Source organism: Haliotis asinina, chromosome 6, assembly GCF_037392515.1.
Source record: "Haliotis asinina isolate JCU_RB_2024 chromosome 6, JCU_Hal_asi_v2, whole genome shotgun sequence".
NCBI lineage: Eukaryota > Metazoa > Mollusca > Gastropoda > Lepetellida > Haliotidae > Haliotis > Haliotis asinina.
In genome coordinates this window covers 69,462,896-69,476,331 of record NC_090285.1, presented here as the reverse complement: position 1 = coordinate 69,476,331, position 13,436 = coordinate 69,462,896, and the positions used below count along the sequence as shown (strand labels likewise).

Sequence of the window (13,436 nt, the reverse complement as noted above, 5' to 3'; positions counted from 1 at the left end):
AGTGCAGGGCACTGACAAGTGCTGTCTGAGATGCCCAGCGTGGTGCCCAGCAAAACTGCCAGAAAGTGAAAATTCTTAAATAGGGCACATATCTGGGAAAGTTTCGTGTTGATTCTTACTTCATCTCATGCAACTGTCTTAAGTCTATCTGTTGTCATTCAGTGAAATTTTACATATGAACTAATATGAACTTATTTTATACATGTACAATTATCTTTGTGGCCTGAAGTACAGAGAACCCCCACTAGCTTGGATCCTGTTATTACAGATCTGTTTATCATTTGTTTATTTGTTTGTCATTTAGCACTGCTCTCAACAATATTGCAGGTACATGACAATGGTTTGTAATTCATTAAGTCTAAAAATCCAGTGATTGACGTAATGAACAGTAATTCTATGTTGTTGGGATACAATGATACCAGTGAGCAAGAAAACTTATACTGGAATTATGGATTCATAAGGACCAGTATTTACAGAGATCGTCAAGGGTCCATGCTTGTGTATTGTATAGGGTCCCCCTCATCCCTGAGTCATGAAGCTGGACATATAATGAAACCATTGTAGGAACGTTACCACACCAATGGGGCACCATGTATTTGTGTGATTGACACGATTGTGTTTGTTTTCATGCCAGCTACATGTGAAGGATGTACATATACGCTATGAAGATGAGTACCTCAACCCATCCTGCCCTTTTGCTTGTGGTATCACAATCAAGAACCTCAGTGCACAGAGCACTGACAAGAGCTGGGTGGGTATCCTTTGCCTTGATTTCTGTACTGTAAGGTTAACATTCTTTTCTATTAGTTGTGGAGCAGATAAATGCAAAAATGACCCAAAATAGTTCACTTAATCATGCAAGCATAAAATTTGGCACATTCTCAAAGGGCTACTATTTCATAAATGGGCGTTAGCCAGGCAAAAAATCCAAGATGGCTGCCTCTTTTTTCAAGATAGCTGCCATCCATTTGCCAATTCCAACACCATTTAGAATAGTGTTGTTGCTGATGCATTTACCATGGTTTGTAATCCCATTCAATCACTCGTTAATTCATTTGTTGAGATAATTTTGTCACACTTTCAGCTGCAAATACTAAAAGAAAGATTGCGTCCAATATGGCAGCCAAAATTAGTATTGATCTCACCTCAGCGTCTGTCACTATGAATGACTTTTTGTCATCTACAGTGTTTTTTTGGTCAGAGATTCTAACCGATCTAACATTTTTCTCATTGGATATAAATAATATTTACAAAGTGTAGGCATACTAGTAGAGTGAATGGCAGGGCACAACCAGGCTTTACTAATAGATGAAGCTGTTAACCTCACATGGTCAGCTCATCATGCATTTCAGAAAAGAAGCCTAGAATACGAAGTGAGCATCACTTCTTCCTGCCACTTCTCAGGGACAAGGATCACTCTCTAGCTTCAGTGAAGCAAGTAAGATAGAAGGTTTGTGACACAGTTGCACACCTGAACCCTGAACCCATGCCAAGTACCTGTCATTACAGCAGACCAGCCAATCTATGCCTTGGCAAAACAGGTTCAGTACCAATTTCCAGACAAATTTGGAGAGGATAAATACCTTGTCATACTTGGAGGTCTCCATACTGAAATGGCTACCTTTCTGTCTTTGGGTTCTCTGCTGAAGAACAATGTTTCGACTGCTGCCATAGTAGAAGCAGGTATGGCTGCTTCTGGCTCTGCAGATTCATTTCTGGCAAGTTCAAGTCTCACTGAGGCACAACAAATGCATCAGGTCACTGCCAACAGCCTTTACAAGTCGCAAAAAATGTGCCTTCAACAGTTACTGCACAGAATAATGAGAGATCAATAAAACTGTATTGGGCTTTGAAGAATGGTGTCAGAACAAAAGCCAACAAAGATCTGATCTAGGTAAGGCCCATGAGCATGCCATTGTTGTCATTAAGACTGATGGAGGAGATGGATGGTTTCTGGCCCTGAGGTGAGGCATCTGGTGGTTCTCTATGAAATGGAGGCACAAAAAAAATGAGCAAACACTGCATGCCCAGAAGACATTCCTATATAGGGAAAGACAGCTTGGCAAACATATTTCCAAAGAGGCAACACTTGTATTTACCAGACCAGCTAGCACCCACCAACCAAACTTGACTTAATCGCCAAAAAGCAGAAACCATGTGAAACCATCCCTCCAACCAGAGCAGCTCTAATTCACCATGTTAAACATGCAGCATATCAGGCAGTTTGTGTGTCGGGTCAAGAAATTCCTGCTGAATGAGTCCAGCTGACTGGGTATGGGGAAAAGATTGGCAAAGAATGGAAAACCTTCTGGACCTCTAGCTCCAGCTGCTGCAAAGAGTTATGAACAGCTCACTGAGTGGCTGCAAGTTTGGCTGTTGTGGCAGGTGCAAATGCTACAACTTGTCAAGTTGCAAATGTGATGTGAAGATTCTCTGTTATTCTGGGTGCAGTGGTTAGTTAAGATGCAATTTAATTTCGACTGTTTTTGATTTATGCATTGTTTTGGTATTGTAATAAAAACAACTCATTCTGTCATAAAAATTGGGGAAGAAAAGTTGTTTTACTTGAAGGTAATTATTAGTAATGTTTAGTGTAGATAGTGACCATCTTGGAAACGGTAGCCATCTTGAATTTTTGCATGGTTAATGCCCTCTTTTGTAAGAGTGGACATTTGTGCCAAAATTCATGCTTGCATGATTAAGTGAACTATTTTTGCACTAATCTGCTCCACAATAGGATAAACCTTTCTTAGAAATGTATCATGATGAATGCTTTTACCCAATATTTTGTAATTCAACCTCAAATCAAGGGAATATTTTCCCTCCTGATGATGGTAAGACATGTAATCTGGCCTAACTGGTAGTGTAATGTTACATAGACATTGAACTGTATATATGTTGCAGTTGTCCAAGTTTGTGAGTCGCTCAGAGAGTGACATTATGTACAAGTTAGCTGACCTGAAGGACTTTTCTGTCTACTGTGATACCAACGCCACAATGCTGGGAGACCTCTCCATGTCAGACCTTGCAGTAAGTCCAACAGTCACATAATGTTTTAAAGCCCAAACAGGAAATGTAAGGTCATGATGTATTCTCCAAGTCATACACATTCCCTTCAGTTTAATGTTTGTGGACATGTCAGAATATGATTTACCTAAGGTAAAGTGTTTTCTGATATTGCTGTGTTGGGGATTGCTTCTATATTTTGTGAACCAAGGGACCCATGAACTTGCAGCATCAAAGGCAAGGTTTTGACAAGGATTATCTAACAGGTATTTCCATTTTTGTCAAACAGTAATATAGATAGGAAACATGCCTCAGATGAGATTCCACCTTACAGGTATATCATAAAGGAACATGGTCATTGGAAAGTGGTGGTGAGGTAGCATAGCGGTTAATGTGTTGGCTCATCATGGCAAGGACCTGGGTTCGAATTCCCACATGGGCACAATAGGTGAAGCCCATTTCTGGAATCCCCACCGCGATATTGCTCGCTCGCTGGCTTGCTCACTCAGTCACTCTTTACAGTTATATGCCTTTGATAATTTAACAGTTACACAGTGTCCAAAAGTAGTGTGTACAAGGGTTGCAAGATTTTTGTCTTTGGTTGTATAAATGTTCCATTTTTCAGTTTCGTATAAGGTTATATTTTGAACAGACTAAGGTGTTAACTCAACAGGATGCACTTCAGCGTGACATGTATGTATCCACTGTCGATGGCAACTACCACGACCATGAGTACATGTTAAACCCAGTGAGTGCCCAGGCTCAGATCAAACGGCGCACCACCACCCTTCCGCTCCGGTCAGCCTCCACTCCCAGGATCAGTGTGGACATCAGTCTGGACAACATCGCCTTCCACCTGACCACAGAGCAGTACCAGAGTCTCCTCCTGTGGCAGAGTGAGTTCGAGAGACATGGTGTGAGGAGACAACACAGGAAGTGGAGGCCGACCGATACCGTCAAAAACAGGTAGCGTGCGTCCTCCATATATCAGCCATGTGGAACCGACATGCCTCAGTTCTAACCAGTAAAAAAACATTCTTGTGAAATGAAGACACAACATTGCTGTTATCTCTACAATGCAATGAAGTTGATAATGTGCTGTTGATATGTAGGACATTGAACATTTTCTTCATTGTGTTTTTTGGAGGCACGCTATATATGTGATAATTATTATCATTATGTTCCCTAGTCCAAGGAAATGGTGGATGTTTGCCATTGACTGCCATCTGTCAAAGATTCAGGATCGCAACAAGCGTCACACAAAGGCCTTCATGGTGGAGAGGGCAGGCAAGGCTGTAGCTTACACAAAGGCCTACACTGCTGTACTGACTGAAGACAACCCAGCACCAGGAGTGAAGGTACACCTGGATGTCCATTTTACATAACTGAGCTAACTCTTGCTTCGAGACATAGATGGATCCAGAGGTGGGGTGCACACCCACCAGTCCCGAGCCCCACCTTTCGTCCTGAAAGTTTATTAAATAACCATTGAAAACAGACAAGAATGAAGTGTGTACTCCCTTTTCTCAGAAAGCTGTATCTGGTGCTTCTAGACATACCCTTACTATAATCAGAAATGGTTTACCAGTGAAGATCTGACCCAAAAGATCTCAGAATCTCATAGAAAACATGACATTATTTTAGCTGTCAGTTCTTCTTGATTACATCATGAACTTAAAGTTGCACTGATGCGGAGCGAATAAATGTTTCTCGCCAATGGTCTAATTACGAAACCAAGCAACAAATTGGTCAGCACCCGCTCCCTCGACCGTGAGGGACAAAGGGATTGGGCTCCTGTCCACATTCACAGAATTTTTTCACCCTAAAAAGTGAGGAGGCTAGATGCCCATCACATGCCATTATTTAAAAATATCCATGGTACTCCTTATCTGATTGTAACAAAATATCCCAGCAATATTTTTTTCTCATGCCTGGATGTTATAGTGACTGATCCAATTTGATCCTATTTCTTATTTTTTTTTACCTCGATATTTAATCATGTCATGTGAAAATAAGATGTCTACGTACACGTAGCAAGCCATTTGTTTCATATAAGTCCGAAAGATTGCAAAGCTTTAAATTTAGATAGTTTTGAGGGTTGGCCCAGCTGTCATAGCAAACATCATCCGTTAATGTTGGTAGCTATGACCCTGGTTTATTATCTGTGACAATAAAAAACACACAGTTGATTTATCTGAATTCGTAAACTAATAACCACAACTAGTAAACTTTGCCATTGGTAGAGAAATCTTAAACTTTTCTTACATAAAAACAACTGATTATACCCATTTACCCAAGTACACAGAAAATACATTTCTTATGTAACAACGAAGTTTTGTTGGTATCTTCAAATCAGTTTCGGCCCAAAAGTGTTTTCAGGCTGCATGCGACACAGAGATTACATCTTCCTTTCTGTAACTCACATTTGATGGTACAAACCTACACATGTTATTTGTCATCATTCACTTGATGGTCAGTTAATTAATTAATAACGGGTATTGTTACCTGAGGTTGTTGGGGTGTTATTTCCCCCCGAGAAAAGTGAATCCATAAAATTTGGTTACTTGACCAGTGAGAGTATGTATGTACACCAGTGTAAAAAATTCTCAAACGATGTGTCACTTTTTTGGATATTAGACTGTTGAAAGACACAAGACATAGAGCAGGATTATTTACCAGCTGCAGATGAATGGAATATCGTTCTTTTATGTGGATATTGATGGATACATTCCTGAACGAGGTAATAGCCTGACATTGTTGCTATAACTTTCGTCTGTCTTAAATTTAATATTTGCATTTTGTTTTGATTTATTTCTTGTAGCATTCAGCAGAATCCATATTACAAAAAACATGCATTAGGTCACGAATAGGGTGTGTGTGAAAATGATTGACGTTGTCAATCTATACAATGTTTAGATATTAAAATCATGTTAGGAATTTACTGTAAGTATACGCAGACCGTGTGTTGTTGTTTTTTATCAACTTTCAAAATGCATACAAATGTGCCAAGGAACTAATTAGGTTTATGAGACAAAATATAAAGACCTACACTGACTTCATTATTTTTCAGTCCTAGCAGGTTTTTTTATCACTGGCAGATAAGTAAACTTCAAGGTGTTTGATTTGTTTTCATAATAACGAAGTAAAATGACTTCATCTTATTGATCAGTCTACACATAAACTATCGGGAGGCGCAGCAGAGATCACGAACCAGTCACAAATTCTGGGATATCCGGGCTCTCATGGGAGAAAAACAATAACGAAAGAAACCACCAGTCCATGGAAATTGCTCCACATCAGTGCCCCTTTAATGCCAGTACTCGTAGATTCAACAATGAAATACAGTGTCTCATGCAACATGTTCAAAGGCAGATGGCAGTAACTATACTGTGAGCTATATGGTTTATTGTAATGTCAGGTTGTTGGCAAGTGCTCTCTTGACATATGAACTGGAAGTGAATTATCCCTACTAGCTTTACCAAACTCCAAATCCATTCTTGTTAGTGTTTCATAACCAGCTGACCTGCTCTCTTTTGGTGCTGGTATTTCAGGCCTCCTTGGAAGATCTGGAAGAAGAGCTTGGGTTTGATGAACTGAAGATTCTAAGAGAAGTAATCCTGTCCAAGTTACGCTCTGAAAACAGACTGGTAAGCATTTCATGGGCATTTAGAAATTGATGACAGAAAAGAAATCTCCCAACTCTCCAGGTATATTGCAGTAATATTTCATGTACATGCTTGTAGATATAGTGGTGTGTTTTATGATAGACTGGTATGCATGTGTCTAATAGTACAGTTGTAACAGTTATTCTGTGACACACATTGAGGTTCTGGAATAGAATTGGTCCCTAACAACCAGATTTGTTTTTTAAGAGGTGACTGTAGATCAGATGGTCTGCCAAGGTAACATGGTTCACTGTTTGGAATCATATTCCAAGCATCAGATCCTAGATTTTTGGGTATGCACAGGCCGGCTTATGTACACTACCAACCCAGTGTCCCGCAAGTATGCATATGCACTTGCTTGCTTGCAGTGTTTAAGTTATTAGAGGTATAAGAATGTCACATCACTCGTACATGTGACAGTAAGACCCCGACTAATTACCAAACTAACACTGGATTCTGCAGCAGTTAATGAGCATGTTGTCGTTGTGTTCCCTTCAGCCTAGGAAAAGCCCTTCATCACTGGACCAGCCTGCACCAAGTCCTGCAGGAGGGGATCAGACTGGACTGTTCCAGCGCTGGTTCCCAGGATGGTCAGGGTGGTACCAAGGGGCTGAACCCCACATGGAAGATGCTGGTCACACTGACGACTCTAAGGGAGAGTCGGATGTTGATGTGCCTGCAGAGGCTGTCGGACAGGCAGAGCTGGGTGATTATTATAACTCTCCATTCCTTTCAGTTGGTCAGAAATTTGATTGTCTGTGCATTCAGAGGCGTAAGTACATACATCCTGATGTATGACATCTCATGAACTATTGTACCCAAAGTCTTCAAATTTGGTGACAGCCTACATTTAGGAATTACCCAGACTCTAGTACATTTTGGTTACCTGCCACCTTATTTTCAAGGTCACCATGACACCTTGACCACTTTTCATACTCCTGTTCATGTGATATATCGTAAATTGTTGTACCAGATATATTTAAATTTGGTGACAGCCTACATTTAGGAATTACCCAGACTCTAGTACATTTTGGTTACCTGCCACCTTATTTTCAAGGTCACCATGACACTTTGACCACTTTTCACACTCCTGTTCATGTCATATATCGTAAATTGTTGTACCAGATATATTTAAATTTGGTGACAGCCTACATATAGGAATTACCCAGACTCTAGTACATTTTGGTTACCTGCCACCTTATTTTCAAGGTCACCATGACACCTTGACCACTTTTCATACTCCTGTTCATGTGATATATCGTAAATTGTTGTACCAGATATATTTAAATTTGGTGACAGCCTACATTTAGGAATTACCCAGACTCTAGTACATTTTGGTTACCTGCCACCTTATTTTCAAGGTCACCATGACACTTTGACCACTTTTCACACTCCTGTTCATGTCATATATCGTAAATTGTTGTACCAGATATATTTAAATTTGGTGACAGCCTACATTTAGGAATTACCCAGACTCTAGTACATTTTGGTTACCTGCCACCTTATTTTCAAGGTCACCATGACACCTTGACCACTTTTCATACTCCTGTTCATGTGATATATCGTAAATTGTTGTACCAGATATATTTAAATTTGTTGACAGCCTACATTTAGGAATTACCCAGACTCTAGTACATTTTGGTTACCTGCCACCTTATTTTCAAGGTCACCATGACACTTTGACCACTTTTCACACTCCTGTTCATGTCATATATCGTAAATTGTTGTACCAGATATATTTAAATTTGGTGACAGCCTACATTTAGGAATTACCCAGACTCTAGTACATTTTGGTTACCTGCCACCTTATTTTCAAGGTCATCATGACACCTTGACCACTTTTCATACTCCTGTTCATGTGATATATCGTAAATTGTTGTACCAGATATATTTAAATTTGGTGACAGCCTACTTTGAGAGATTATGCAAACACCAGTTAATTTGGGTAACCTTGACCTTATCTTCAAGGTCACCACAAGACCACTTTTCAACTCTTGTTCACGTGATATCTCATTAACTAGTGTATCCAATGTCTTAAAATTTGCTGACAGCCTACATTGGGGGATTACGCAGACCCCAGTTGATTTAGGTGACCTCAACCGTATTTTCAAGGTCACTACAACACTTTGACCAATTTCCAGTCTCTCGTTAACATCATATATCAAGCACTACTGTACCCAGTGTCTTCAAATTTGGTAACAGCCTACAATAGGGGATTATGAAGACACCAGTTGATTTTGGTGACCCTGACCTTATCTACAATACTTTGACCACTTTTCAAACATACATTAACAAGATCTGTGAAAAAACGTTGCACCCAATGTGTTGAATTACAATGTATATGGACAGCCTACATTTGGTGATTATACAGACACCAGTCATTTGAGGCATCTTGTATGTGACCAAAAAGTAAAAAGTAATGATTAGGTTATGACCATTTTGTTCTTTAGCGGCGGGGGACATTGCCATATTAGTGGCAAACACTTGTTCTTGGTCAAGGGAGTTTTATGAAAACCATCGTGGTCAGTAACCTGGACCTTTTGGTTTTCTTCTAAACCTTTTCTGACAGTTGTGTGTGCGGTGGTAGTTGAGCTGTTTTGTGGTAATTTTACCCTTTTGTATAGACAGTGTATTTTTAGGTAAGAATTACCTATAGGGGACTTAGGTCATGGAATTTACCTTGGTAATACATTTTTAACTGATTTAGATGCTGCAATAAGACAATGTTCTATGTTTTATGTAGGTAAATAATATTTTATTTGTGACCTACATTGACCACGTCAGTTTCCTTCCTTAAACCTGGATTATAGAGAGGCATGTGAATCCTACTTCTTCAGCTATTTTTACTGTCAGAATCAGTTCAGGATGTCGGAAATATTGTCTGATACATTGATTCTTATTTTGCAGAGCAAGAAATCTTGGATGTTATCCTTGATTCAACTGAAAACACATCACTGCTACGTAAAGACACAGTGTTCGCTAGTATGACTTTCTCCCTGTCTAAAGGATCCTTTGAACTGGTGGAGTGCAGAGGACCACACAAAGGTGAACATCTCTCCCTATATGTCATCAACTTCAGAAGTAACTGTGATTAGATTGATAGTTACAATTTTTTTTCTGATTTTAAACCTCTAGTCCTCATATTTATGTTCAGTGCTCTTTTGTTTCTGCTTTAAGCTTCACTGCCTCTGGCTGAACTCCAGTGTTCTACTATCAGTATGGAGTTTGAGTCTCGTCCTCGTACAAGTGCCATGAAGTTCAAGTTAGCCGTGGGCAGTCTACATCTACAAGACAAGACCACTCATAACTCAGTGTTCCCTTATATCATCTCACCACAGTCTCAGGTACTCACTATCATGACATCTACCAAAGCAGAACCACTGAATAGATGCATACATTTTACAACCAGAAATCTTTGTCCTGTTAATTTTACTATCTCAAAGTGATAGCATGTGTACAAGCACCTTCAATAGGTTAAAAGAAGGCTGCCTTGTGGTGAAAGGCAAAGTCACAGCAAAGACAGAAGCTTGATTTGTCTGTGGTGTTTTAGGAATCCATTGGCCACTCTCCAAGTCCCCTTCCTCGTCCCAGTACAGCTGACAGACTCTCACCAAGGCCGTCACTCCAGGACACGCAGGAGTGGAAGTTTTTTGAGCTGTCGTACGAGAAGAACCCTTCTTCAAGCTTCTTTAGATACAAGTAAGGTTATGGTCTGGTTATTTCAATACCCATGTATGCATGTCTGTCCTTAGTCATACATTCAATCACAGATGTTCTCATGAGATACTTGAAGTATGTTTGTGGGCATGCAAAAGTGAATTGTGAATCAAGTAGTATTGCCATGGAAGACAGGTCCCAACACTGAAGGACTATTGAAACAAGATGTGACTGTGACTGTTCCTTCATTGTTAGAACCAGCATCAAGACTCGGCCTCTGGATATTGTCTACTCTCCAGCATTCATCAAACAAGTGAAGGGATTCTTCTCTTCCCCAGTCACTCGAGCACAGAAGGCAAGGAGATCCAGAGGTGAGACTTTCATACACCTGTTGTTTTGGCTCTCTGGAAGGTTTAACAGCAGTTTTATAAACAGTTTACATCGTCCCCACCTTTTTGAAAGTGACTGGTTTCTGTTTGATGCACTGATAGGTCCCAGCTGTTCCTACAACTGAAATGACTGCTGAATCCAATGAAAAGACCGGATGTCAAATCATGTATCTGATTTCCTTGCTTTGCAGCATGCCTGCTGTGAGTCAATAGAGTAGTTATTAGCTGTCATTGGAAGTAGCCAATGAGTAAATCTGTAGGTTTGAACTGGTCCACACTTCTCTCAAGAGAAGACTAACAGGACTGTGTGATCAGGCTCATTGATGTCAGTGTGTCTCATGTCAATCACTGCATTGTCTGGTTCGTTCCAACTTGATTGTTGTGAGATGGCCATCATCCTTCTTGAATATATCTGAGTGTGGCATTAAACAGCATACATACCATCTGACTGTTATAGCTTGTATTGTATCCTCTATGCTGACTATAGTTTCATTGTCTTGAACCACTATAATTGTCTGTCTCTAGCCTCAGCATGGAAGTTTGAGGCCCTGAAAAAGAAATCTCCAGAGCAACTCATGGAAACACTGGATCAACTTCTGGAAGCAGAGGTCAGTTGCACACTGTGTTGGTGTATCATATGTGATCCAATTTATCGACATCAAACAAACATTTTTTAAGTCAAATTAAAACTGATTATGGGATCATTCATAATTCATGGTTAAGGGGTGATGATCACCCTCCCCCTTAAAAGTCAAGTGCAAAGTAAGTAACACCCTTGCCTCCCCCCTAGTGTGCCATGAATAAACAAAATCAGTGCCCCACACCCCGATAATGTTTATGCACATTCTTTTTATATTTCTATGTACAAAGTTGCTGTTTCCCACCCCTCTCCCATTCCCCCACCCCCTTCACTAGTACATGCATGCAAAATTATTGACCCTCCCAACCTTACCAGAACAAAATAGGTGAACACCTACAACACCATCGTTGCCACCCCTTTAAAAGCATTATCAGCCACCCAAACCGAGTCATAAATTTTGAATGTTGCCTCATCTGTGATGATAAGGTGTATATCTTGTATATGGAATAATTTTGACTAAGAGGCAAACAATTAGAGACTAAAAATATTCACATGCCTGAAAGGTATTTCATGTGCAACATTAACACTGATTGCTTGGGAGAGTGCATAAAAGTTTCCCTTATTTACCATGTCCAGGTGTAAAAATTTTGTGTGCATATGCTTTGAGTCACCTTAAGATTGTTTTGACAGGGTGTAAAGACAAGATGGGACATCAAACTGGATATCTCTGCCCCAAAGTTGATCATCCCTGAGCGGTACACGGACCCCACCAGCCCTATGGTGGTCATTGATATGGGTCGGCTGTGTCTCCAGACCTGTAGCAGCTCACGCACTGAGTCCAGGACCACTCTCCATACCGATGGACAAGAGGACAATGATGGTACATGCACATACTGTTTGTCGGTTGAAAGGGTCAAGCATTAAGGGGTCCCAGAGGCTGCTCTCTTAGTATTTGTATTTTGGATCTTGTTAAAACTTTTTCTCTGTAATATTATTCATTCAGATAGTGCTCGTCAGTGCAAATTGTTTGCTTTGTGAAGCTAAAGACATAATTTTATTTGGAATTATGTACAGGTAGATGATTTGGTACCCTATCAAGTGCCCCAATATGAAGAGACAAGTGCATTCTATAATGAAATGTCATTTCATTATGTTGTCATGGTAACCATTTCCATTGCAGCTATATGGCGTAAGTCGTAAGATTGGGATTATGAACTTGTTTGTAATTAATGCCAAAATTGATGACCCCCTACCCCTGACCTCCACAGACCAAATCTGCTGGAATTTCACAACCTGAACACACTCACCATTAAGCACACAGTATTGAAATATACCTGTTGTCATATCAATTCTAACTCAAGGAAATATAATGTTCTTGACACAGAAACCATGGTAACACGCATTGATTTTCAGATGACTTCCACACCCCACTGACCACACCGCCCAACGAGTCAGCCCTTGATAATCCCACAGTGAAGTCTGTGTCTTCCTCTAGTATCCTGACACAGGAGACATCGGCAACCTCACTCACAGGGCTGTCATCCACTGCAGTCATGGATCACTTGTATGAAAGGTCAGTAGTTCCTACAGGAGCGTCCTGCTACTTCTTCACAGATGTCTACCACTGAGGTTTAGTGATTGATTAGCCTCAGAATGAGTGTGTATTTATCAAGGAGATGGTCAGGGTTCTAACTCAAGACTGAGTGCAGGACCAGTTTTCATGTAACCTCAGTGATATTGTTTCAGAATTGCTGAGAGTGATTTACAGTGGTCCTCATCTAACATGTTCATTAGACAATGGGTTCATGTTTGTAGAGCCTCTTCATGCAAAAACTAAAACACCTGAGGTTCAGCAGTGAAAGTGTTTCAGATTTTATATATTCTTCTCAAAAGATGCATGTTTGAAAGTAGAATCATTTGAAGACAGTGGTTATTTCCCCAGGTACCAGCTGGACTTGACAGACATGCAGGTGCTGCTGGGCCGACCTCAGGACAACTGGCGCCACGCCTACTCCCGAGGAAACAGTCGTATGCACATCCTGGACAAGTTCAGCATTTCCCTGCAGCTTGAGAGGTCAGCTATCTCTGTCTCCTTCATGCAGTATCACATCACAATATGTATATGGATCTGTGTGTCCA

The 13,436-nt window shown here is 40.4% G+C and overlaps 1 protein-coding gene across 1 annotated transcript in view; it reads left to right on the top strand.

Moving 5' to 3' along the window:
• The window catches only part of LOC137288176 (intermembrane lipid transfer protein VPS13D-like), a 120,739-nt gene that overhangs the window by 23,243 nt on the left and 84,060 nt on the right, over positions 1–13,436 (top strand). The window contains exons 7-20 of the mRNA XM_067820611.1: positions 635–751; positions 2,905–3,030; positions 3,680–3,972; positions 4,196–4,364; positions 6,558–6,653; positions 7,170–7,377; positions 9,579–9,716; positions 9,849–10,015; positions 10,222–10,370; positions 10,584–10,699; positions 11,243–11,325; positions 11,988–12,177; positions 12,711–12,870; positions 13,240–13,371. Coding sequence (XP_067676712.1) covers positions 635–751; positions 2,905–3,030; positions 3,680–3,972; positions 4,196–4,364; positions 6,558–6,653; positions 7,170–7,377; positions 9,579–9,716; positions 9,849–10,015; positions 10,222–10,370; positions 10,584–10,699; positions 11,243–11,325; positions 11,988–12,177; positions 12,711–12,870; positions 13,240–13,371 — 2,144 coding nt within the window. The remainder of the gene's footprint in view (positions 1–634; positions 752–2,904; positions 3,031–3,679; positions 3,973–4,195; positions 4,365–6,557; positions 6,654–7,169; positions 7,378–9,578; positions 9,717–9,848; positions 10,016–10,221; positions 10,371–10,583; positions 10,700–11,242; positions 11,326–11,987; positions 12,178–12,710; positions 12,871–13,239; positions 13,372–13,436) is intronic.